Genomic DNA, 27809 nt, shown 5'->3' on the forward strand with positions numbered 1-27809 from the left:
GGCACTGGGCACTGATGCTAAATTTGTGCGACCGCTTCAGACTGTAAACACGTGTGAATTATATTCTAACTTGGAGTTATCACATTATCGAAATAAAAAGCCACTTTATTTACAAAATGCCGAAAGTAAAAACAGAGAAAAAGAACCGACGGCACCAGGAAATAAAGAGTCAAGGTACTGAACTTTCGATATGCAGTGACACTTCTCTTGTCTTTTTAATAGATTTGCAACGTCGGTTAATGTAGTCCATGTAAAAAACTAGAACGTTGAGCTAACTTTACGTCACGACTTTTCGTATCGTAGATCGTCTTGCATTGAAACCGGGCTTATTGTGTCACTTAATCACAATTATTTTCAAAAGCTTTTTAAATTTTAAAAGAATATTTCGTTCTTTACGTAATTATAGGAAGAGCCCCATATTCTTTAAGCAGTATCGACTTGGTCAGAAAGGTTTGCTTGAGCTCAGTTGCTAAGTACATGATGCGGTGATTAAAGAAAATTACACATATCATTAAAAAGCATGTATTTCAGTGTGCATGATTGTTAATTAAAATAATGTTTTAAAATGGAAGTATTTCACCACTGTGCCACGTAAAGGATCCAGATGTCTATCAGTGATAAACAAAATACAGTATTCCTTTTTTCTTTGTCAAACTGAATACGTTTTTCTGTAATTAATTCAATATTTCCTTATTTTCCTCTCGCTGATATCTTTTGAACTGTATGTATTTCTGTCCGTTAACTGAATGTTTCAAAGGTTTAGGTGCTGCTAGGCAGGAAGTTTACAGCATAAAATAACCCAATTCACAACCTTCTACTTTTTTAGTTGTTACAGTCAAGTCAATAAATGTTTGTATATAGTGTATGAGACAACACAACATATGTGGTATTTATTGTCACTATCAGAGGAATAAAACACTGGCAAAGTGAAAGTTTGTTGGCTATTTATTAACGCAATAGATAAGTGTAAGAGTTTCCATATTTGATGTATGTACTGTGTAAATAGCACCATATAGAAAGTAAATAATGCTGTGAACCATATGTACAGTTAGTGTAGGCACTGGAATGTCTGGTGCTCTAGGTGAAGGTGTAAAGATTGCCTCCTTACATGAGAGTTTTGACAGCAATGTTTGCAGGTCCAAGACCTGAGGGGCTCCGTGCATGCAGTTTAGGGTTTAATGAAACACATTGATACTGGGGCAACCTTAGTCTTATTTGCGTGCATAAGACTTGCTTGTGTCAACTAATGGGTTGACCAGCAGGTGTGCAGGGTCTACCCTCCCTCACTTCTGAGCTGTGCTAGTGCTGTCGGTTATAGCTTATTGTCTTGAGTGTGAGGATTCCTGCTCTTTAGGTATTTCTCTCTCCCTCCCTGGCAGCTGGACACGAAGTGTATAGCACACCCCAACTGTGTACCCATATCTTACTTTAACTTTGGTGAACTTTCTTTGTTCCATTTTAGAGTTCACACTACACATCATGCTGTCTCTGTTTTCTTCAACACCTCTGCTTATTCACTTGTCCATGCTTTGTGTGAGTGTCAGTCTTGTTCTGGTGGCATTCTGGTGGCAGCCACAGTTGACTGCACTGAGTGGGGACAAAATAAAGGGGTGCCTAAAAATAGCCCAATTGCTACAGCATTTTTCATTAGACAAAATTAGCTGAATCATGTTATTTTTTTTTTCTCTTTTTTTTCTATCACATCACCAAATTTCAATTAAATCGGTCAAAGTGTTTTTGAGATATTTAGTTTTTCTATTATGGGGGTGTGCTACCCATAAATATTGATATATCAAAATGTCCTTTCTTACCAGATACCTACTCACCTAGGTGTACAATCCTGCCAAATTTAAATTTCGGCTTTTTAACTAAGTGGGAGATAGTGTGTCTGTTGATAAGTCAGTGAATAATCCAGTCTATATATGTATATAGAAAGTTGGAATTTCCACCAGCAATAACCATGAACTGAGAAAATCATTAGACAAGCTTCATAAAATAATCATATCACACATCATCTGGCAAAATACCTGTTAATAGACTGTGTGCTTTATTAAACAACATATGTTGTGTCTTTTTTGCTATTTGATATACTGTACAATTAAATATAAATGTAGCACTCTTAACTTTTTATTAATGAAATATTGAACTTTTCATTTTCCTAGGTATAATGTTTAATACTGGAATTGGTCAGCATATTCTGAAAAATCCTCTAGTTGTCAATGGTATTATTGATAAGGTAAGCCTTTTTTTGTAGACATAAATTATTCTGATTTTCCTATCCTCAGTTGGTTGCTTAGAAAAGCCAATGCTTTTTAAATATTGCACAATATCTTAAAAGGCAAAGAATTTATTAGTCTTTGGTGTTCACATCAGCTGACAATTCCTAATGAAATTCTTGACCAGAGTAGTGTCTAACGAGCTAAGCCAGACCAGATTAATGAACTAATTAAGACCTTAAAAGTGAAAGGTTGGCCAAACATTTGAAAAAGCCACATGTACTCAACTGTTTTATTTTTTTCAGTATATCAAAAAATGGTAAATGTACATTAAATTTCCATTAAAATGCTACAATTGTACTTTGCTGTCAAAGTTGTTTTTACTATTGTGTTTTTGTTTTTTCTTTCTTTCTTTCTTTAAATGTTACTAAAATATTGTATTTGGCCAGGAGTGTCCTAACTTTTGCATGGTACCATCTTTACACTATTTCAGTAATTCTGCTAAATATATATTTCTATTTATGTCAATTGTGTATTGCCTAAACCAACCATTTGTAAGAAGAATGCTTTGTTGAGGAAGTTTACCTAACTGTAACATATTGTGATGATACAGATTTCATGGTCTGTAAATTTCCTTAAAAATCATAGGCTTGCTTATAACTATCTTCATTATTTTGCTCTACTTTCAGTATTTAACAAGTCTCGAGAAATGTTTGTCTATACTTATTGTTTATTTTTTTCTTGTCACTCATCTTGATTTTTAGGCTGCCCTTAGACCAACAGATGTTGTATTGGAAGTTGGACCTGGCACAGGCAACATGACTGTAAAACTGCTGCAAAAAGCAAAAAAGGTCAGGAGCCTTTTCTTTTGTTTGTTGTTTTTTTTTTTTGCTGGCTTGTCCATTTGCCTTAGCAGTTAATTTTTAATTTATTTTTTGTATTTCTAGGTGATTGCTTGTGAAATCGACCCTAGACTTGTTGCTGAATTGCAAAAAAGAGTACAGGGCACGTATGTATTTCCTTATGTTTATGAATGTGTTTGTTTGAGAATTCTTTAAGAAACATTACGTTTAATTAAACATTCATCACAAAGTGCATTGTTAAATTCATTGAATGAAATGAAATGTGTTTCTTATTAGAAGTTAGTACTTGGGTGTTGTACCGTGTTAGCCATTTTAAATGCAAAATAACACCTTTTATTGGCTAACTAAAAAGATTACAATATGCAAGCTTTTGAGGCAACTCGGGCCCCTTCTTCAGGCAAGATTGCCTGAAGAAGGGACGTGAGTTGCCTCGAAAGCTTGCATATTGTGATCTTATTAGAAGTTGGAATAGGTTATTTTATATACAATTAGTCTACACATTCTATGAAGAACATGGTTAGCACTAATACTACATGAATCTAGCATCCTTGGCTCAGATCCCTTTATCACATTCAGTGTCTGTAAGGAGTTAAAATTTTCTCCACTTTGCTGTGTGTGTGTGTTCTTCGGATATTGTTTCCTTTTCACGTGTCGGTGATCCTAGGGTAATTGAAAGGTGACCTGTTATGAATATGAGGGTGAAAATGTGCAGGAGTGGGCACTGTGATGGAATGTGGTTAGTTCCTGCCTTGTGAATGTTATCTTATTTGTGTAGTGTTCCTTTTTGTAAAAGATCTGTGTTGATAAAGTGAAAGGGGGTCCTTCAGTACTGGAAATGGCACGTTTAAGATATGTTTGCTATGCATAGTGGGGGGAATATAGTTTTGCAAATAAAACTGAATATGTTCCCAGTAATTCCACAGTCATAATTGTGCAAACCTTACAAATAAGAGTGTGTTGGTGTCACCAGTAATTCAGAAACTGCAAAACTACTGGTTCAGAATGTAACTATATACAAAAAGACTGTAGGTAGTGTGGTACAAACTTTGACGAAAATTAATTCATCTAAAGATTCCTGTAGCAGTTCCTTTTGCCTTGGATCTTTTAACCTTGCATCTTGTCCAGGTAATGGCATTCTGTATGGGATGTGTACCATCTTGTTGTATCTTCTATCCACATACTTTCCACTTACACCTTGGTGACATTCAATAAAACATGGTTGGTTAAGAGAACATTTAGTATTGCAATGCATTGTTTCAGTATATGGTTGTCAACTTCAGTTGCAGTAGGAAAATTGTTTTGCACTTTATGCAAAGTTGATATCAGCCAAAAATCTAGTTTATACCCTATGGCTAACCAAATATTCATTAATTAATCCTTACCAATTCACACATTTCAAAATTAGTCAAAATGCACATCATTATTTTTTATTGGTGGTTAGAAAATAAAATCTCTTATGAGTTATATTTATTGTGCATCCAAAAAAGAGAGAGGAGGTTGGAGATAGTGAAGGTAATATCAGTAAAAAGGGAAAGGATAAACCTGTATGAAAGCTTTCAGAAAAAAAAATTCAGTAACATAAAAAATATCAAAGGCTTAACATCCAACTCCCCATGCCTTTTGTGAAATGGGAATTCTGTATTTGTTCATAATAAAAAATATTTTGAATTATTTGTATATGTCAGCAGAGTTGCTCAATAAAAATCACAGTGAAACGTTACTGTATATCACAGGCTCCAAAAGATAACACTATCTCAGATAATTAAAATAGTATTCAGGATAATTGTGATAAACGATGAACATTCCTAATATACAGGATCTCTGGCCTCCATTTTCTGTTATTTTTAGAACAGATAACCTATGTAGCCATGCAATACTGACTAAATATTAAATTTGCATGCTATTTCTCTCAAAAATGTTTGCATTTCAATTTGGAGTCATTATATGAAAAGGATATATACCAAACTGTTTTGCATGTGATGGTTGTAATTTGTCCTGCTACTTGTGGCTTTAATTTCTGCTGTCTTTTGAAGACAGTGATTTTTATATTATTTGATTTAAAAAATTGCCGGGTAATTCAGGTAACCCTTTGAACTTGTAAAATACATATATATCTCTTGTCTCTATCATCAAAATTATCTTCCACCCAGCACTCTAGTAAGATATTGTGCTTTTATCATCTGCTTGTGCTGTTGGTTTTATAGGTTAGATAGCAGAAAACGCTATGTGACAATGAACTTTGTAAACAACTGATTTTTATGTAAGCAGCACTACATCATTAGCACTATTTGTCTCACAGCTACAGAGTCCTTGGTTTGAATCCTAGCCCATGAACTGCATATGTGGGTCTTGCATGTTATCCCTGTGACTTATTGAGTATTCCTCCAAAATATAAAAGAGAATTGCATCTTAGTTTAAAGCAGTTCTAAACAGGCCCGAGGTGAGTTATTTTCAATTTGGTTTCAAAGTGTTGCAGTTTTGTGACCAGTGACGGTGCAATAAGCATCAAGTCCCCTGCAATCTTTAATGGTCAAGCTGTTAAGAAGATGAATCGGTGATTTTCATTTTGAATATCTCTTGTTTCAGTCCATTTCGAAGTAAGCTTGAAATCTTGGTTGGAGACGTGCTGAAGACAGATTTGCCATTTTTTGATGTTTGTGTGGCTAATTTGCCCTATCAGGTACAGTTTGTTACTAAAGGATTTATGTGCATTTTATTCATCACTTTTTTGATTAAAATGTGTTTTAACAATGTATAATTTTCATTTTGCAGATATCCTCTCCGTTTGTCTTTAAGTTGCTACTTCACAGACCATTTTTCAGGTGTGTCAAATTATAACACTATTTACTTGAGCTTATTAAAGTTTAATTTGTAGTGGGTTCAGGATAAGGTTACTACCTCTCCAGGTTTCAGTCCTCCGGCTCAGGGTCAAATGTCAATTTCACCAGGTGAAAAACTCCTTGCTACCGATTTAGTTTAACTTTAACTACACTGTGTTTTGGATTTCTCAGGATTCGTGGCAACGTTGCGTCGCAAGGAAAGGCGAAATTCGTTAGCAATTGCCAATCATTTCCCAATCTCTCTTCCTGGCGTTAAGACTTGTTTCTTGCGAATCGCACATCTTGCGTGGCTGGATTATTTAGTTTTCTGTTGTCTTTGAAATTTGATTTTGAACCATGAACGATGATAGTGAATGTGATGGAAGCAAAAAAAGCGACTCAAATGAGGTGATATCAGAGCGGCCAACTACATCTTCTGTGGATGCAATGCCCGTTAAGAAAGAGCGTGAATATTCCACTGCTTTTCGAGATTCTTAGAGGCACGATAATGATTACAAAGACTGGCTTGTTAAAGTGGACAATTTTACCGCAAAATGTATTCTTTGTAGTGTAAAATTCACCATAAAACATGAAGGTGAGAAGGCTATAAAAACACATTTAAAAAGTAAAGGACATTCTACTGCCGTAACCAGCAGTGCTAAAAATAAACTACTGACTTTATTTTTTACAAACAAAAAGTAGTAATGAAGAAAGTCTTGTAACTATGATTGAAGTTGCCTAGGTCTTTCATGGTATCAACCATCACCCCAGTTACTTAAGTACAGATTGTGCCATAAAATTAAATTCTTACTTGTATCAAGATGCTGCATTGGTGAGTAAAGTGCATTGTGGGAGAACAAAAGCAGAAGCCTTCGCAGAGAACTGTCTAGCTGCTAAAAGTATAGGGAATGTCTTGGATGAAATGAAAGCCAATACAGATCATCATTACCATACGCCATTCTGTCTGACGCTTCCAATAAAGGAAACCGTAAGATATTTCAGCGTACAAAATGGAATCCAGAATAAACTCTTGTACTAGTTAGAAAATAACGATGGATCTTCTGCATCGATATCAACAAGCATACTGACAACTTTAGAAAAGTGTTCGTTAGAAAATTTCAGACATAAGTTCATACAGTGCGGACAACGATAGTTCCGTTCACAAAAAACCTCTAGATCGTAATGCAGGATTACTGAAAACAAATTCTAATTGCCATATGATACATAACGCAAGCAGAAATGCATCAAAAGCTCTTTCAAATGACGTGGAAAATTTGGTTTTGAAAATATACGCCAAATTTTCTAACAGTGCCAAGAAATCTGAAGTTCTAAAAGAGTGTTTTGAATGCCTGGAAATGGACTACCAAAAAATGTTGCGCCATGTAACAACAAGATGGCTTTCTTTGTATGCCGCTCTTGATAGACTTTTACATTGTTGGCCAGCTGTCAAAAAATATTTTCTTGATCTAGGAGAAGAAAACTATGATAAAAATATCTGGAAGTTCATAAAAAAAAAAAAACAGGAGCATGGACTAGAAGATGATCTTAGTTCTGTGATTCTAGTCTCGGAGTGCTGAATTTATTTTGTTCATCATTATATGAACATTTTAAATATCCACATTGCCAAACTAGAAAGCAATCACTTAACCAGCACTGAATTACATGAAATTATGTCCAATTTGAAAGAACAGATAACTCAAAGGCAAAATGATCAAGTTTTTTTGAAGCAAAGTACTAGCTGCCTTAAAGTACCTTCCAACAAAGAAAAAACACATTTTTTGTGAAAGAGGCAAATCTAGTGTACAAAAAAAAAAACAGTCCACTATATAGCAAGGTATTATGATTTACAAAAGAGTCCCTTTCAGTATTTTGACTGTTTAAATTTAAAGAAGCATAAAGCAAACATCAGCTATCAAAAATACTGGAAACTAAAGATGCAGCAAAGGTAAATAACATCGATGAAGATGCATTATACAATGAAATTGTTATTCTTAAAAGTGGACTGCAGGAGCTCGAAAAAGGCCATACAAATTTTGAAAATAATGAAATTTGGTGTAAAATTTATCAAACCTCTGATCTACCTAATTTGCTCAAGGTTGTTAGCAAAATTCTATCCATTCCTGTCAGCAACGCATTTCCCAAAAGAATCTTTTCTTTAATGTTGAATCTTTGGACAGAAGAAAGAAACAGAATGCAGGTTGGTTTAGTTAAGGCAGAGTTATGCATGAAAATAAACTTTGATATGTCTTGTCGACAATTTGCGGAATTCTTGGAGAAAAAAGAACAAAAAGCACTACGAAGTGCTTGTCAAAGTAATAGTAAATATAAATTTAGGTAATAAATAAAATGTGATTGTTTTTGTCTATAGCAAAAAATCTTCATATTTTCTTGTTAGTTTTGTTTATTTTTCTTCTTAATAGTTTTTAATTTTGATTCTTGTTGGCATTTGCAGCTTTAATTGTTATTCATTAGGTTAATAGAATAGGTTAGTCAAAGCTGTGTTTTATAGAAGTACAGATTTTCTTGTTTTTCAAGTACTTAGTCTAATTTTATTGTAGGTAACTGATTTCAGTTACCTATTTTATATTTGTTGTTTTCTTCTATATTTTTTATTTAGTATCTTTTCGTGATTAGCAATAATAGTTTACGTTATTATGACTTTAAACTCTATGAAAATGAGGTTTATTTCAATCAAAATACAAAGTTTATTTTGATTTGGAAATTAAAGTTTTTTGACAGTACAATATAGTCTTTTTATAGTTTGATTTCTTTCATAAATAAGTTATATTCTTATCTTTAACATATTTGGAGTTCAATTTACAAATTAAGTTTTTTTTTTTTTTTTTGGGCATCCTAGCCTAGTCTAGTCTAGTCTCCAGGTCAACAACAATAAAAAGGTGGCAACCCTAGTTCAGGAGTACATATATTAATAGCTATAAAGTTTGGTTTAAGTATTAGACATTCAAATTATGACAGATGTGTTCAGCAGTAGCATAAAATGCTTTTTGGTTTTTGGGAATAATAAAAATATGTTGGGTGATCAGTTATTCTTAGCATGTAGTAAATGTTTATTTTTTATTTATTTATTTTATTTAGGTTTAAATAGTAAATACTGGAAGGAACATTACCATTTTATACAGAAAATTTACCTGCCCAAACATTGCTAATTTGCAGCCATTATAAAATTGTCATCCCCCTTTGAACAGAACACATAGTGGCTTCAGAGCAATATTTAAAAGATATTGACTAAAGAAATCCTCAAATAACAACTGAACTTAAATAGCATGCATAACAAACAGATGTTTTCATTTGAAATTTTATTAGTGCAAAAGAATTATTGCAGGACCAGCAATAATCTCCATTTTGTCTGTTAGCTCAGGATGTCATTTATTGTAGTTTCTGTAGCTGTCGCTAGATAATTTCTCTGTTTACAAGGGAATGATTTGTTTATTTGGCACTTGATTTGATACTTGATATCAGCTCTGCGAACACTATATTTTTAAGTTTCTCAAACATACAAACAGCAGTCCATATTAAAAGACAAAAGCACAAAAAAGTTGATTCTTAATGGATACAGTATATGCAAATGAAGTGGGTGACAAAATCCTTTTTTGTTTTTGGCATATATTGATACGTGCATGTATAGTAAATTCTTGATTGAGACTATTATTTCTCCTTTATCAGATGTGCTGTGCTAATGTTCCAGCAAGAATTTGCTCTTAGACTGGTTGCAAAACCTGGTGATAAACTGTACTGCCGATTATCAATAAACACTCAGCTGCTAGCACGTGTGGATCATCTCATGAAGGTAAAGTAAAATAAAGTGAAAGTAAAATGATTATTAATGTGTAGCTGTGAGGGTTTCAGTGTATTGTTGGCCCGTTTTTATTTTTTAAATAATATAAATACTGTCATGTACTTTGTTGTATGTCTACTGTATATAAAGAATGTGTCCCTTACCAATCAAGAGGTTATTTTTATTTGGGCTTTCTTGTACAAGTATTTAAAATTAATTGGTCTTAGGCAGGGGTCCTCAATCATGGTCCTGGAGGGCACAGTGGCTACAGATTTTCATTGCAGCCAGTTTCCTAATTAGAACTTAGTCTTTGCTGATAATGAAACCTGGTATTTAATTATATGCCTTGTTAATACTTTCATTTATTAAAAACACATTTTAGTTACATTGTAGATCAATGGTCTTTAATTCAAGTCATAGAGGTCCGCAGTAGTTGCAGGTTTTTACTTCAACCAATTTCTTAAATAGAACCCATTTATTTACTACTAAAGAAATATGGTTTTTGGGCTTAACTTTAGTTATCTTGCCTGTTGCAACTCAGAACCTTTAATTGGTTATTTCAGATTTTAGCAGATTAAATATTAATTGTTGCCTGTTTTCTTAACCAGACATTTAGTTATTAATGAAATGCAGATAACCAATAAACCAGCAGCTCTCCAGCTAATGTGTTTCTTTTTAAACCTGTGCATATGTTACATGAAGAATCTGTGTTAAAAGTGTAGAATTAAATGAGAGGGGAATTGGAAGGACCATTAAGTGTAAATCTCTTCTAGCCCAGAAAACACATTGATAATGTTCTTGGAGAAGAAAACTCTACAGTGCAATTTTAATTTTTCTTGGATAAATGAAAGCACTAACATGCAAAATAGTGAAATACTAAGTTTTGTTATCAGCAAGGACAGTCGACTAATTAGGAAACTAGTTGGAAGGAAAAACCTACAGCTTCTGTGATCCTCCAGGACAGCGATTGAGGACCCCTATTCTTAGGGAAAGTAATACAGTCAGTTAATACTACTTTTAATGACAGAGAAAACAGAGAGAGAGAGTATCGTTTTTAATAAAAATGCATTCACTGTGGATATTAACAGTTTAAAATAAAAAAAGATACATTTCTTTTCAGTATTTGAAAATTTAATTCCCAGCTAGGTTGCATGGCCTCATACACCAAGTTAATACTGCTGTTCACTTGTATATGACACCTATCCAATCTTTTTGGAGAAGTGTGAACAGCAAAAAAACCATACATTGAATCAGAACTTTTCAAATCAGATTTTGGTCATTTTCGAATGTGGTTCTAAATTCAATGCATACATATGAAACTTGAATGTAACCTGTGTTTGAACTCTTGAATTGGAATTGTCTGGAAATTTACTGTCCTCAATTAATTTTACATCAATGTTTATGCGACTTTCATTAAACATTTGTGTTGAAAATCAAGATGGCTTATTGTGGGGTGGGCAATGTCAGTCTTGGAGAGCCAGTCAGGTTGCAGGTGTGTTTTTTTTTTTTTTTTTTTCTTTTTTTTTTTTTCTTTTCAAACCCAGTTGCTTAAGTAGAAGCCAATCCTTGCCAGTCTTAGACCTTATTTAATTTTATGGCTTGTTATTCTGCAATTTTAGGTTCTTGTATCATATTTTTTTTCCTTTCCAAAGACATCATCCAAATGATATGAAGCCTAAAACAAATATTTTTCGATCTATCAAATTGTTTTATTAAACCCAATAGTGCATGATGAATCCACACAGGTGTAAATGTAAACAAGTTAGAAGGAAAACTGCTGGCTCCTTTGTCATTTGTATCTTATTGTTAATAAGGAGCCATTAAAAATAGTAAGTGCAATTCTTTAAGACTGAAATAAGCAATTAAGGGTGGGGAACCTTAACATGCGAGACAACTAAAATGAAGCATCAAAATATCACTAAATGCTTCATCAGCAATAATTGACTTGTCATTAATAAACTGGATTAAAACAAAAACTTGCAGCCACTGTGGCCCTCCAGGACCGAGATTGCCCACCCCAGGTTATAGTATGTCAATGGAAAGAAAATAAGGTGGTTTACTTGAGCATTTTAGAGCTTTCACCAGCAAACAAAGCCAATTTGTTACAGTAAATCTTTTCTCACTGAAGTACAGCACATCATGCATATGTTTTACCAAGAGTCTTGGAGATATTCACATAAGTAATTAAATATCCCCCTTGTCATTCTGAAATTGTGAAATCACTTCCACATCTCACCTTGTCAAGCACAAGCACTGCTCTTATGTCACAGAGTGTCTGAATAGAGATGGAGTAGTGATATTTGGCTCAAATTAAGAGCTACAATTTGTCAATTTTGCTTTCTGTTTCTTTCCATAACGAGCTGAGAATTTTGCAGATGTCCTGCACTGATAACAGACTTTATCTAGTGCAGTAATCGGCATACAGCTGATGGTCTATTTTGTCTCATCTGTTTGGCAAATCTACATCCATTCTTATTTTGCACTGTCTGCCCCAATCCCATGCCTTGTATTTTAGGCAGAAGCACAAGATCATTCAGTCTGTCTCAGTTATTAACTGCCCAACAAATTCATTCTTGCATTCAGGAGATATGGGTTAGATTCAAATAATTAACATTTCTTCTAGTGCTTTCACTTATTGTAAATTAGAGCTACTTTCTAAAGTACTGTTCATGGTTCCTATCTTAAACTGACACCCATTTAAAACACCAGTTTAGCTATTCACATTCTTTAGAAAAATCTGTTTGAGGCTTCCTATCAAGTCTGCTCATGTTCCTCCAGGACCCCTGTATCCAGTGATTAATACATTTTTCTGTTTAGTTTTCAAGATACTGAATAGCACAGTATACATCCATTTTTTTTTTAATAAAATCACAGAATCAGAAAAGCACTGCTCTAAAAATTGAAGAACATGCTTTCGAGTAAAATGCACTTTGCTGATAAAGATGGTGCTATATGGATACCATTTAATATATAAACAAAGGCTTCAGACAAATTAACATTCTACATGTTATGAATGATTCAATAGACGGCATACATCTCATGCTTCTGCTGTTTTTCTCGTCCATAGTAGATGGAGCCTATTGATCTAATCTTAAATGATGACAAGTAACAAACATCATATTGGTATATTTTATCTCATGCTTCAGGTAAACAAATGTGTGTTGTTTTGGTTATTCAATTTTACATGCTATTACACAATATACAGATTTTCAAATTTAATCATTTATCACTTTCTCTTGCTCTTATGTGAAAGACTGCTGATATCATGTGCTGGTTACAAAATCTTCTATACTAAAAAGTTCACCTTTAGTGACATTAGTGAGTGAATGTTGTCACACTAGCAGAAATTGCATTCCACAGATAGCTGCTGAGGAAATTGTTTTTAACATCCTATTGCAGTCATCTTCATTTTAAAACAACAGAACTAATTTCATAGCCCAATTCACACACATACTGTAGCTCTTAACAGTATTTTTTGTATTTTTCATAACTGCTTTAGATATGATTATAAAATTATAGCCATACACCCAGCTTTTAGTCCAAGAATGACTGAATTGTAATTTGCATTTTCCATGCTCCAATCCTTAAAGGAAAACTATACTCAAAAAAAAAAAAAAAAAAAAATGAAATCAGAAACCTATCCCATCTTCTTATATAATACACTACCATGGCTGCTCGTTTGTCTGTCCATGATTTTAAATCACCTGTAGCTCGCAAACCGTTTCACCTATTGACTTGAAATTTGGTACACTTACAGTGGTGTGAAAAACTATTTGCCCCCTTCCTGATTTCTTATTCTTTTGCATGTTTGTCACACAAAATGTTTCTGATCATCAAACACATTTAACCATTAGTCAAATATAACACAAGTAAACACAAAATGCAGTCTTTAAATGATGGTTTTTATTATTTAGGGAGAAAAAATCCAAACCTACATGGCCCTGTGTGAAAAGTAATTGCCCCCTGAACCTAATAACTGGTTGGGCCACCCTTAGCAGCAATAACTGCAATCAAGCGTTTGCGATAACTTGCAATGAGTCTTTTACAGCGCTCTGGAGGAATTTTGGCCCACTCATCTTTGCAGAATTGTTGTAATTCAGCATTATTTGAGGGTTCTCTAGCATGAACCGCCTTTTTAAGGTCATGCCATAGCATCTCAATTGGATTCAGGTCAGGACTTTGACTAGGCCACTCCAAAGTCTTCATTTTGTTTTTCTTCAGCCATTCAGAGTTGGATTTGTTGGTGTGTTTTGGGTCATTGTCCTGTTGCAGCACCCAAGATCGCTTCAGCTTGAGTTGACGAACAGATGGCCGGACATTCTCCTTCAGGATTTTTTGGTAGACAGTAGAATTCATGGTTCCATCTATCACAGCAAGCCTTCCAGGTCCTGAAGCAGCAAGATAACCCCAGACCATCACACTACACCACCATATTTTACTGTTGGTATGATGTTCTTTTTCTGAAATGCTGTGTTCCTTTTACGCCAGATGTAACGGGACATTTGCCTTCCAAAAAGTTCAACTTTTGTCTCATCAGTCCACAAGGTATTTTCCCAAAAGTCTTGGCAATCATTGAGATGTTTCTTAGCAAAATTGAGACAAGCCCTAATGTTCTTTTTGCTTAATAGTGGTTTTTGTCTTGGAAATCTGTCATGCAGGCCGTTTTTGCCCAGTCTCTTTCTTATGGTGGAGTCGTGAACACTGACCTTAATTGAGGCAAGTGAGGCCTGCAGTTGTTTAGACGTTGTCCTGGGGTCTTTTGTGACCTCTCGGATGAGTCGTCTCTGCGCTCTTGGGGTAATTTTGGTCGGCCAGCCACTCCTGGGAAGGTTCACCACTGTTCCATGTTTTTGCCATTTGTGGATAATGGCTCTCACTGTGGTTCGCTGGAGTCCCAAAGCTTTAGAAATGGCTTTATAACCTTTACCAGACTGATAGATCTCAATTACTTCTGTTCTCATTTGTTCCTGAATTTCTTTGGATCTTGGCATGATGTCTAGCTTTTGAGGTGCTTTTGGTCTACTTCTGTGTCAGGCAGCTCCTATTTAAGTGATTTCTTGATTGAAACAGGTGTGGCAGTAATCAGGCCTGGGGTGGCTACGGAAATTGAACTCGGGTGTGATACACCACAGTTAGGTTATTTTTTAACAAGGGGGCAATTACTTTTTCACACAGGGCCATGTAGGTTTGGATTTTTTTTTCTTCCTAAATAATAAAAACTGTCATTTAAAAACTGCATTTTGTGTTTACTTGTGTTGTGTTATATTTGACTAATGGTTAAATGTGTTTGATGATCAGAAACATTTTGTGTGACAAACATGCAAAAGAATAAGAAATCAGGAAGGGGGCAAATAGTTTTTCACACCACTGGTATACTACGTGACATCTACTATCCGTTTTCGGGGAGATGATTTTTAATACTCTTTATTTTTATTTTATTTTATTGTAGAATCAACTCTCAGCGCATGTGTATGGGTGCCGTTCTCATTCCCTGCCACCTTCGCGGTCACTTCTCCTACCTCTTCATATCTTAAATCATTCTTGAGGCAGATTGAAGACTTAAGTGCCAGCTTAAGTGAAAAATTAAACAAAACATAAGAAGTAATTGCAACACAAACTACCATAATCAGTTTTAACGCGAAAAGATGCCGACGAAAGAAAAGAAGCAGTGGGCCGCTAGGGTGGAGAAAAAGAGCTGCACAGGAATCAGCACGCACATCAACCTCTGAGCAAACAAATGCTAAACGTACAGAGAAAGAGTATGAAAACTATGGATACTCAAGTCAAGTGTATTCACTGCACGTTACCGTGCAGTACGCCGTTACTAGTGTTTGTATAAATGTCCAAAAAAAATCTAAATCTTATCAGTATGGAGAAAACAAAGTTCCTGACACAATAGCTTTCAACGTGGACCAACACTGAACATAAATCAAACATTATTTAAACATCCATGAAAAAAATCTTTTTAACACAAACATTTGAATTTGGGGTATTGTGAATGTCCAGCTAGATATCTGACATATGGATTATGCGGCATAAGTAAGTGGAGGTTTCTTTCATAGATAATTTTTGGTAGTGTTTGACAATCATCTATTTCATCCTATTGAATCTCTTATTTTTGTAAGGTGAGTATGTGGAGAAAAACTAGTGTCAAAAAAAACACAAAACATTGCATTATCATGTTTAGAATTGTGTTATTCCAAAGTAAAGTTTGATGGGGAAAGTATGAAATAATGAACATACTTGCTCTGAGTGCACAGATGTTAACAAATGCTCTGCGGGGTGGGTTACTCTTTAGTGTTCTTTTCCAAAAGCATCTCTGCATACATTGATACATACATACAATTATAATTTAGATGATGTTTCATCTTTGAGCATTATAAGACATATGGAATGTATTTCAAGTTAAGTACAATGTTTTCAAAGAAATGAGTGAAGTATTTGCACTGCATTATGGTTACTGGATAATTTTGTAGTTCATGTTCAGGCTAAGAAATTTCAAAGTAGTAAGAAAGTCAGTTAATCCACTGTGTCTAAGTCAGATGTTAACACATTTTATCTGTCACAGGTTGGGAAGAACAATTTTTGTCCTCCACCCAAAGTCGAATCAAGTGTTGTTCGAATAGAGCCAAGGAATCCACCACCACCAATAAATTTTCAAGTAAGTTTAGTGAAATACATTCACATGAAATAGCATTGTGAACAAATGAGTTTGAATAGTTTTAAGTTTGAAAAATGTATAATGTGTTAAAATCCCACACTACTATCCGGCTCTTAAAAAAAAAAATAAATAAATAAAATAAAAAAGACATTCTTTCTAAAGGAACACCTAGTATTCATTCATATCCAGATACATGGACCCAAGTTATTCTTTAGAATTGATTCAAAAGTTGGATGTTTAGGTACTATTGTTTCTTATTGGGGGGGGCTCTTTGAAGCTCTGTTTAACTCAAAAGTCATCCTAATCCTAAATATTGTGAAGAACATTAGCATAAGATAGGTGATAGACTATAGTACCAAAGTGTTGCCAGTTGCAAAGAAAGATTTCCAAATAATATAAAAGAAATTAATAAAATATGTCTAAGTCTAAAACTACATGTTTCATTTTGAAAAATTTTGTGTGACATGAAATGTTGGCTGGTGATAAAGGCTACAGAGTTGAAGAGGGAGAATCAGAATGAAATAAAGACTTTAACATTGTCTATATTTTATCCATTTCTTATACTTTCTCATTGATGACAACTGACTAAAATGGTAGAAGATAACTTAAATTAATGTAATACAGAAAAAAAAACACTGAACTTTTTTTGCCATCATGAGTTGTATTTGCTGTCTGCATTAGCACCATTTCAGAACTAATTCAAAATTTATTACATGTTCAAAAAAGCTGAAATGTTTAAAGTAACACACAGAAAAGAGCAATAAATAGAAATATAGTGTGATATTTTCATGTTTGGATGAATGTATATTCAAATACTAAATCAGGCAGGAATCCATTTTTAATTCAATTAAAAAAAAAAAAAGATTACTTTTAGCATTTTTGCCATTTAAACTCACAGATACTGATGTTCCTGATTTAAACATATTTTGCAATGCTGACTGCTTATCATTATGAACACTGATTAACACCAGTAACTTTGCCAGTCCATCTGTTATGTGTATTAGCAAGTTAAAAAATTGTTTTAAAAATAAGAGCTTATTTAAAACATATAATGTCATTATTATCGTGCTTACTTAAAATGAAGCTATTTAAAGTAAACAGACCTTGACCTGTATCTTACGCGATACTTATCAGACTGTTAGCATGTAACCAGCAACAAAAATACAATTAAATAAAAAATTCATGATAAATCAACAAGATAATGTTTTGTAGAAAGCATTTTTTTCCTTTTCACATTAGCCATCATCACTCATCTTTACAAGTTGCTAAAATAACCCTCTTTTCATACCAAGACATTCCCTCTGGACATCACATTTGCTTGCTGAGACAGACAGCTTATAGATATTTTAGAAATGTTTTTTATAATTTGCTGTAATTGTAACAACAAACTGTGAAACAGTACAGATATGGCATTGTCTGGCACATTTTCTGTGTGCCACTAAGGTTGTTTTTCACAGCCCCTTCATTAAGGCTTAGACCGTGTAAGCATTTCACACTTGACATTTTTGCATGTCAAACTTGTTAATAATAAATAAAAAAAAAAAGGTCTACTCTTACAAATATATACACTCACCAGCCGCTTTATTACAGTAGGTACATCTTTCTACTACCAGGATGGGACCCCCTTTTGCCTTCAGAACTGCTATAATTCTTTGTTGCATAGATTTAAAAAGGTGCTGGAAACATTCCTCTGGGATTTTGGTCCATATTGACATAATAACATTACGCGGTTGCGGCAGATTTGTCGGCTGCACATCCATGATGTGAATCTCCTGTTTCAACACATTCCAAAGTTGGTCTATTGGATTGAGATCTGGTGACTGTTGAGGCCATTTAAGTTCAATGAGCTCCATGTCCTTCAGGAAACCAGTTTGAGATGATTTGAGTTTTTTTTTATATGGCATGTTATTCTGCTGGAAGTAGCCAACAGAAGATGGGTACACTGCACTCATAAAGGGATGAACATGGTCAGCAACAATTATCAGGTAGGCTGTGGCTTTTAAACAATGCTCAGTTGGTATTAAGGGACCCAAAGTATGCAAAGAAAATATCCTCCAGGCCATTACCACCAGCCTGAACCATTGATATACAAGGCATGATGGATCCATCCTTTCGTGTTGTTGACAACAAACACTGGACCTACCATCCAAATGTCACAACAGAAATCAAAACTCCTCAGACCAGACAATGTTTTTCCAGCCTTCTATTGTCCAATTTTGGTGAGCCCCTGCGAATTGTAGTCTCAGTTGCCTGTTCTTATATAACAGGACTGGCATCCTGTGTGATCTCCTGCTACTGTTATCCATCTGCTTCAAGGGTTGATATGTTGTGTGTTCAGATATGCTCTTCTGCATACCTTGCTTGTAACAAGTGGTTATCTGAGTTACTGTTGCCTTTCTGTCATCTTGAACCAGTCTGGCCATTCTCCTCTGACCCCAGGCATCAATGAGGCATGTTCACCCAAAGAGCTGCTGCTCACTGGGTATTTTCCCTTTTTCGGACCATTCTCTGGTTGTGGTTGTGTGTGAAAATCCCAGTAGATCAGCATCGTCTGAAATGCTCAGACCAGCCCATCTGGCAACAATGACCATAACATATTCAGAGTAATTTAAATCCCCTTTCTTCCCCATTTTGATCCTCAGTTTGAACTTCAGCAGGTTGTCTCCATAATGTCTACATGCCTAAATGCACTAAGTTGCTGCCATGTGATTGGATGATTAGATATTTACGTTCACAAGCAGTTGCCTAATAAAGTAGCTGGTGAGTGTACAGTAAGTCTAATATGTTAACATTAACGTTTTATTTAATATCTTTGAAGACTCCCACATCTTCCTGGGTGTGTGCTTATAGTTCATATATTGCAACTTAACCGGCTGTGTATGTATGGGTTATGAAATACATCATTATAGATAAAATAAATATCTTGACGTATATAGTAGGAACTGTATATAAATGTTCCACTTTGACTTTAATGCACCCATTAGTTTAGTTTATTTCCCATTTACAGACTCCATCGTTTATCATTATTAACATTGATTTTTATAGTTTAAATCCAAATTCTTCTTTCTTCAAGGAATGGGATGGGCTTGTTCGGATAGCATTTGTGCGGAAGAATAAGACACTAAGTGCTGCATTTAAGTAAGTCTGGCAATATTTCACCTTCTCCACCTAGGATTTTTGTATCAGATATTTAAATAAATAAGCTTCTTGCAGAATGATGATGAGAGTGAAAGTCTATGTGCGCAACTGTATTGTGCAAGTTTAATTTGTGCAATAAAGAGATTAAAATCTTTAGATACCTACTATGTATAAAAAAAATCGGAGAAGCAAACCTTTATTTGTTAAGCTGAATTTGTTGGGTGGAATTTGACACAAGCATTCATTTAACAGCTAGTTCAGCATGCTTTCATAATACATTCAAGTATATTTAATAATTTGTTTTGTTTTTCTCCTGCTTTTTGTGACTTGCAGTACTTTGTTTTCAGAATGTGTGATAAACATTTTCAGTGTGTGTTATTATTTTCCCATATTAAATGAGTTCAATAGTGTAGAAGACTGTTAGTTTTTTTGGATTGCAATAGAAACCCAAATGCTGTCGTAACTGTTTTTCCTGCAATAGCTGTTTTTATCCTCCTCTTCTGAAGTGTTCACATTATCTCTTAGGTATAGTACTAGTTATTTCTGATTGCCTTAGCTATTTTGGTTTTCTCTGTGTTTTTCATCTCTTTATTCAACATTTTATTTTTATATTAAGTAGCTACACATTTTGAGGCAGGTACTCACTTCTAAATATACAGGTTCAGGTGAACAAAGAAAGTATTTTGAATTGAAATATGCCCAATGCATATGCAGATGATGCATACTCTTTCTTTTTGAATACTAAGTAAAGCAACCAGCAAACATTTGCTAGTTTTTTTTTTTTTAAGCACTGTACATTGTTTTGAATTCATAGCCACTAATTTGCTTGAAGATGGAGGAAAAAATAGAGTAGCTTTTGTTCTGGTTGGACTATCTCAAAGATGCCTGTCACTTCCGCCAATCTCTTGTAATAAAAATCTGTCCAGCCACTCTGGTTTGATATTGTAACATTCAGCCAAAATGCTATTCATATAGTTACAGAAATCCATGTTGAATTCAGTGTCTTAGGTTCTTCATTTGATAAAAGGGATTGGGATCATTTAAATGAATTACTTTATTAGCATGTAGTGGGTCAGTAAACTACTACATAGTTCTGAAACACTCTTAATCACCCTTTATGTTGACTTCTATTAGAGGTTAATTTCTGAGTTATTTTTGGATTTGGCTGCACCCTGCTATGTCTGTGTTGGCAGAGCTGAGTAAATTTATAACCTTATTATCATTGCCTTTTTTAATCTATCTTTTCTTTGGATCTTAAAATTTATAATAAAACTTATAAATTTAGTATAGTCTTGTATTATTTATTCTGGTTTTATATCATTTGAAAAAGTGATAGATAAGGAAGTAAGTGAAAACCTCTTAAAGTTACTGTGTAGGAGTTAAATTTCTGCTGAAATTAATAATACTTTTATTTTTATATAGATCTTCAGCAGTTGAACAACTCCTAGAGAAAAATTACAGAGTCCACTGTTCTGTGCATAACATTGTAAGTATTTCATAATGTTATGTGCATTAAATACATGCACAATATGCTTTGAAATTTAGATTGTGTATTATGTGCAGGATATACTATTAATAGTATGCAGAAAATTTGTCTTTGATATATCCTTTTTGTTTCACTTACAGGGTTTCATTTTCCCTGTATTTTTATGTATGTCTTTTGTTGTCGTCCTTGTGTTTTATTCTTTTTGATCCTTTGTTTGTTTTTTACTCTCTATATCTTAGAGTGAAATTAATTATAACTTAATTTCCACAAATTTATCTTATTAGAAACATCTCAACTTGGTCCTCTTTCCAAATGAGAGTCTTTATTTTTTTAGGTAAATTGTTGCTGGTGTTCAGATGGAAATCGCCCAATTTAGTTATCCCCTGTTACTGGCTTTATTCATTTTATAAATCAAATTCATTTGCAGCTTTCTGCAGCTGTTTTTAATAAACCATCCAAATCTGTGAATACCTGGGTAAGAAGCTGCTGAGGTAGATAGGATTTTGCTAGGTAATGGCACTTGATTTATGGCTTCTGGGCCACATCTTTAACCCTGCACCCACCTGTCCTGGGGCCAGGGAAGTATGATATGGGTTGGAGTGGGATTATTCTTATTATGTCTTTTGTATTTTATATATTGTTTTTTCTCCATATTTTTTATTATCTATATGATATTGGTGGTAAGATTTGTTGTGTTTATTTTTGGTCAAATCACATCTTGCTTAAGATTGGTTCTTTGTTAATGTTGTTGTAGTACTAGTAGTAATAATATTAACAGCTTTATGTAAATAACCAAACTGCTTCATAATTTACAATAAAATCAAATAAAAATAGTAAAAGTAGAAAAGATGAACATAACTCATATATGAAATATAAACTAAAAGTATGAAGAGAAAAACTAACAAATTGTTAAGTATTAGGTTTTACAGAAAGAAAGTTTTATATAAATTTTGTTTTTAAGATGTAATGTTAAATCAAGGACAGGCTTAGATGATCTAAGGAAACATAATCTAGAGATAAATTGTATAAAACTGTATATGTATGTAATTATAAAAAAAATAAAAAAAAATCGATTTTTAAGTCTTATTGTTAACCAGTGAAGAGGGACAAGGACAGGGATAATATGCACAGTAGGAACATAGTTTCATATAGCTTCTGATTGCTGCAGTTGTTGTTTTGAGTGCTTCCAGCAGTTAGATACAGATTTTCAAGTTCAAGTTTACTGTTATGTATGCAGTACTCCTCAGAATATTATCAATTTTCTGTTCACAGACTCAGTAACTTTGTATTAAGCCATTTTTATATTCGCTGTGAAAGCCACAGGGACATACAGCTCCCCAAACCCGAACACAGACAGGTACAGAGACACAAGTCCAAAAGCAGCACACAGTTTATTTCCTCAAGGGGCAGCTCTATTCTGCAGCTGCCCACTTTATAGCACAACAATGCTCAGTCCCTTCTCTTTCTTCTTCTTTCTTTGTTTCTCTCTTTTTTCTTTCTTTCTCTGTTTCTTTCTCTCTTCCTTTTCTTCTTCTCTGCTGCCTCTGCTCCTCTCCACACAAGCTTTATCCACCACCTCCTGACTCTGGCTCCACGAACAGAGTGCTCCAGGTGCAGTCTGATCCTCTTCTGGCAGCACTTCCATGGCTCTGGGAGTTCAGCAGGTCTGAACTTCCAAGCTCCAAGCCTGTGGCCCTGACTCAATCGAGGCGGGGGGTTGCCCTCTTGTGTTTCGGGGGAATTATTGCCCAAGATGACAAAGTTCTAATATCAGCTTGGTTAGTATCTGAGCAGTGTTACACAGTCTCCTTCTCTTTTGTATGCGTTATAAATCCAACCCAGATTCTATAGTTTAATCCAACATACTAAACATTTACTAGTTAGAGCATTATTTTAAAGTTCATAAATAATCTAATAGATGTGATTGTGCGCAAGTGCGGTGATCTGGTGTCAGTCCCGAGTTGGTTTCTGCCTTGTGTTTAATGCTCCTGGGACTGGCTTCAGTGCCCAGTGATCCTAAAACAAGATTAATCATGCTGTAGTATCGGCTCTGAATATTTGTTGACTTTCCCATGGGTGAATTGAACTGCATTCTAAAAATATGCATATACTTGTATTCTGTTTTCAAATTTGCAACCAATTTATGCTGGCCCAATTTTGTAATTATTTACTTGACTGCAGTAAGCTGCATTTGCTACTGATTTTGACAATAAAAATCCCAAAAAGATTATGTGTATTATACAAATTGACCGTTACTGTAGGCCATTCGGGCGGCACAGTGGCGCAGTGGTAGCGCTGCTGCCTCGCAGTTAGGAGACCTGGGTTCGCTTCCCGGGTCCTCCCTGCATGGAGTTTGCATGTTCTCCCCGTGTCTGTGTGGGTTTCCTCCAGGCACTCCGGTTTCCTCCCACAGTCCAAAGACATGCAGGTTAGGTGGATTGGCGATTCTAAATTGGCCCTAGTGTGTGCTTGGTTTGTGGGTGTGTTTGTGTGTGTCCTGCGGTGGGTTGGCTCCCTGCCCAGGATTGGTTCCTGCCTTGTGCCCTATGTTGACTGGGATTGGCTCCGGCAGACCCCTGTGACCCTGTGTTCAGATTCAGCGGGTTGGAAAATGGATGGATGGATGTAGGCCATTCTTAAACCACATCAGTGACACCACTTTAAAGTTACTTGCTGAATTTGCCAGTGCTGAGAGTCAGAAAGTGCATTACTGTGCTCTACTCTATTATTCAAGGCTGAGCTTTTTAGTAATTTTAGAACTGACTGACACAGTTTCTCATCTGGCAAATCACAGTAACCTTTAATATTTAATGTGCAATGCTGCTTGGTATTTTGTAGTGTTTTAAAATGTTACACATTTTCATTATGTATTCCTGGTCAAATCAAAACTGTTTCTTACTTTGTAAAATAATGGTTTTACATGAGCAGGTTTTACATAAATTTACAAGAATGATTTTACAGGTTTTACATGAATGGTTTTACATGAACAAATTAACACATGCAGAAAAAGAAATAGCTAAATAAATATTAGCAGGAGCTTTAGAGAAAGGAAAGCCCAGTATTCATCAAAACTATTTGGAAAGTTTCTCCTGTAATTCTTGTTTGATATGTTGTATTCACAATACATGGAGGATACCAGCTAAACTACTGTTCAACAGAAGTTCACGAGAAAATAAAATCGATTAAAAAGTAAGGTTGAAAGAAAGGGTACCATTTAAATTTCTGAACATTCTTAAAGGCTAGAATTCATGAACTAAAAAGTCTCGAAGCACAGTGAAATTGGCTTTGCCCCATGCAGACCACATTGCCAGTGCATTTCAGGAATACACGGTTTGAGTGAGCCTTTTTAATTATGAATTTCTTGTCCTTTTAGCCTATTTATAATTTTAATACAGTTAAAAAAAAATTGTGGTAAATGATGTGAGAGCATTGAGGAAAATACCTCAAAAAAATCATCCAGTGCCAGAGAGAGATCTACAGAATGCACAAGTAGAACTATAAAATCGGTGTGCATCAATTGAACAGCTGTTTTGTGAATTTTAAAGTGATTCATTATTTTATGAAAATTAATGCATTTCAATGTGTGCAGTAAAATAGTAAATGTGTTTGTAGAACATAGTGTTCTTGTGAGTTTTCCTTTTGCATATTTTTGTCAACACAGGAAAAAATAGAAGGATAATTAAGTAGGAAATTGTCACATCCTGTAGCTTTATATTGGTAGTGAACAGTGACGAGTTTTAATGCTTGCCAGTATGTAAAAGCTGCAGAACTGTTTCCAACTTATTCCAATCTGCTATGTGTAAGTCAAATATGGTGCTGATGGTCGGTGTGAAAGTGGCCTTATGGTCATGCTTTTTTTTTTTTTTTTCTTCCTTTAAATTTCACTCTAAATCTGATCAACTTCTTATTCAGTTGTAAGTGTAATATTCAGTAAACAAAGCATTTCTCCCTTTTTTATTTTGTAGGTGATACCAAATGATTTTAAAATTGCAGAAATGATAAACAGTGTCCTTCAGGAATCTGGCTTCAGTGAAAAACGGGCCCGATCTATGGATGTTGATGATTTTATGAAGTAAGTTAATTGAAAGTTATTCATTTGTTGTTTAGGAAATCACATATGATTAAATGTATAATTGATCTCTAAAACTGTAGGCTCTAGTAAAATATAGGGCAAAAGTATGGGTAAAATAAACTGCAACAAAACTAAATCTGACATGTGAAAGATTCTTTAAAAGAAAAAATATTTCTTCTTTACCAGTTTTTGTCATGCCTATCGGTTTTTTACTGCTGCACAAGTACATTCAGCTCTCTCTGACTCCTGGTCTCTTCTGACCTATCTCTCCACCTATTAGGAGAGAAGTGCAATTTGCATTGTATGCATTGCAGCCTCCACCAATATAGCTGTTGGTTGGTTTCTCTTTCTCTCTAGTATTTTTTTTAAAAGTAATGTTCTTGAGAACTGTAAAGCTTAGTATCTGAACCTAACCTTCTGGAACAATGGATCAATTTTTTTGGGAGTGTCTTTTACTCAGGATAGTCTTCTGTGTAATAGTTTCTTAAACTTTGAGTCATGGCCCAGAATAGTTTGTAAGTTGGCACGTTTTTGGTTGTGCAGGGTCATGACACAGAATTGTATTCAGTGAGGAAGGGTCACATATGGTTTGTGAAGGGTCACCACAAGAAGTTTAAAATATTGATATTGCTCCACTATGACTGTTGGGTGGGATTCCCCAAAGGGGACAGTCATCATGGAATGGGTCATTAAGACAATAAGAAGGGAAAAATTTGGTTTTGAGGAAAAAAAAGTTTAAAAAGCACTGCACTGTGTTCTTTCACCTGCTCTTTCCGAGTGGCGAAGCACATTATACTCTTGAGCAATTCTTTTTGTAGGAAGGAGGCCTTTCTATGCTTGTGTTTAATGTTGTTCCAGCATGTATTAAAGGTGAAATTTATTTGGGCAATATTCATATTTTATAACTGTATTATAAAAGTTATTTGCATAGACTAAATTTCTAACCAAACACATTAAATAGTTTTTAGTTAAATTGAAATTCATGATTGTGAAAAATTGTCATGAAATCTGTATCTTTTGAGGAGGTGGGATGAATACACTGTCATCTGTCTTTTTTTTTTTTTTTTTCAAACAATAAAGAAAACTTTTAAAATTGCTTAGAAAACAGTATTTTTTAAGAGACGTAATCGTAGTGTTATCTTGCACTCCTGCCTGTTTCCCCCATCTTTTTCAGGGTGCAAGTGCAATTTTTAAAATTGCAGATATCAATATGCCATTTCAAGTTCGTCACAATTTGTGGTGATTTTGTTTTCAGGTTAAGAGTATTTTGATCTGGATTCATATTTCTCTGTAATTTTTATAAATGAAAAACCATTTTTGACTTTTTGTAATTTTTATTCCTTTTCAATCCATGGTACTATTTTTACTTAAAAAATAATTTAAAAAGCATTTGATATACATAAGACAAACTAAGACATACACAACCATACAAAACACTCTGTGTAATCACTTGCTAAAATCCTCATGTGCAACAATATTAGACTGTGGAGTGAAAGTGAAGAAATCTCGCTTTTACTTGTGCATAATAAAAGTTCATGAATTCCCAATTTATGACTGAAAGAAAAATGATGACGCTTCAAAATATTTCAATTCCTAGTGGTACACCAAGAAGAAAGGTTAAAAACCTCGGCCTAAAGATATCATATGATATTTAACCACAAATATGTTAATAGTCTGCTGTAGTAAAACATTTGCTGTAACCAAGATCCTAGATCATCCTCCACTTTGCAGCATTGACTTTTTTATTAGTGGGGCCTTAGCTAGATGGTACAACATTTTGGGGAGCCTTGACTTAAAGTTTGTGAACCTCTTATCTAAGCTACTAAATGACAGCTGAGAAAGACAAAATTTGTGAAGGTTACTATTGATTTAAATCTGTCCCAGATGTTTCAAGGGACAAAATCTTTGTTATCACTTAAGAGGAAAACATCCATGACAGGACTGAGAGACATCATTCAGTGAGGTCTGCCAGTTCTTATACATTACCCATACATGAGACAATTATGTCACGTATCAAGGATTTATGTGCAAGAAACAAGTCTTTGCAGTTTTGAGCAGCCAGGAAGTTGTGCAGTAGTGCCAATGGGAAGTAATGGACATTGTTAAAATATGTTGGTTAAATGCAAGTTTAATCGACTAACACTTTGTGATTGACTGTGAATTATCTTTTAATCATTTGACAGCTCTAATTCCTATATGTCTCTAGGTATCTTTGTATATACAACAATAATATGCTTATTGATGACGACAGACTTTCTAATAGTTCACATAAGAAAAAAGGTGATGCTTCAAGGACGGCAGCAAAGTCAGCCTGTACACTCTGTGGCTGCTTGTTAAAGTTCAACTGTGTACATAACTGACCGTACACACGGTTGCGGTTTACAAAAGACAGTATTTGCAGCTGGTGAGCAGGTACAAGCATGTTGTGGGTCTACATGCACTGAATTCAGGGTTACTGTCTAATGAAGAACAAAGCTTTCTTCTTTTATATCTACTACATGCATTGCATGCATGCTTGCCTTCTGAGGAATTCAGTCAATATACTGAGTTTGAGAGCAGGAACAAAAAATGGATGTCATACCATTACACTTTAGAGGTGATTTTATATAATGTTAATTACAGTTTTTAATCAAATTTTCTTTTTTTCTGTACAGGTTACTTCATGCATTTAACTCTGTGGGCATACACTTCTCATAAAAGGAAAACTCTAAATGTGGATAATTTTTAATGTAAAATAAATATTTTTTTGAAGTCTGAA

General features: G+C 34.5%; 1 protein-coding gene across 1 annotated transcript; it reads left to right on the forward strand.

The window, feature by feature from the left end:
* Positions 1 to 10: 10 nt before the first annotated feature.
* On the forward strand, positions 11 to 27809 carry dimt1l (DIM1 dimethyladenosine transferase 1-like (S. cerevisiae)). The gene is made up of 12 exons (XM_039758701.1): positions 11 to 174; positions 2163 to 2236; positions 2981 to 3067; positions 3164 to 3225; positions 5666 to 5759; positions 5852 to 5901; positions 9583 to 9706; positions 16263 to 16355; positions 19429 to 19493; positions 20916 to 20979; positions 24945 to 25051; positions 27706 to 27809. Exons 1-12 carry the CDS (start codon positions 117 to 119, stop codon positions 27746 to 27748), a joined length of 921 nt encoding a protein of 306 aa, XP_039614635.1. The 5' UTR covers positions 11 to 116; the 3' UTR covers positions 27749 to 27809.

The sequence above is a fragment of the Polypterus senegalus genome, chromosome 7 (genome assembly GCF_016835505.1).
Source record: "Polypterus senegalus isolate Bchr_013 chromosome 7, ASM1683550v1, whole genome shotgun sequence".
In the NCBI taxonomy this organism is placed as follows: Eukaryota; Metazoa; Chordata; class Cladistia; order Polypteriformes; family Polypteridae; genus Polypterus; species Polypterus senegalus.

What these genes read in the sequence shown, in the direction of transcription:
- dimt1l (XM_039758701.1), top strand. Translation starts at nt 117, where the DNA reads ATGCCGAAAGTAAAAACAGAGAAAAAGAACCGACGGCACCAGGAAATA. An exon ending in TGCTGCAAAAAGCAAAAAAG is followed by an intron (nt 3,068 to 3,163) that starts GTCAGGAGCCTT and finishes TTGTATTTCTAG; the next exon opens with GTGATTGCTTGTGAAATCGA. An exon ending in ACACTAAGTGCTGCATTTAA is followed by an intron (nt 19,494 to 20,915) that starts GTAAGTCTGGCA and finishes ATTTTTATATAG; the next exon opens with ATCTTCAGCAGTTGAACAAC.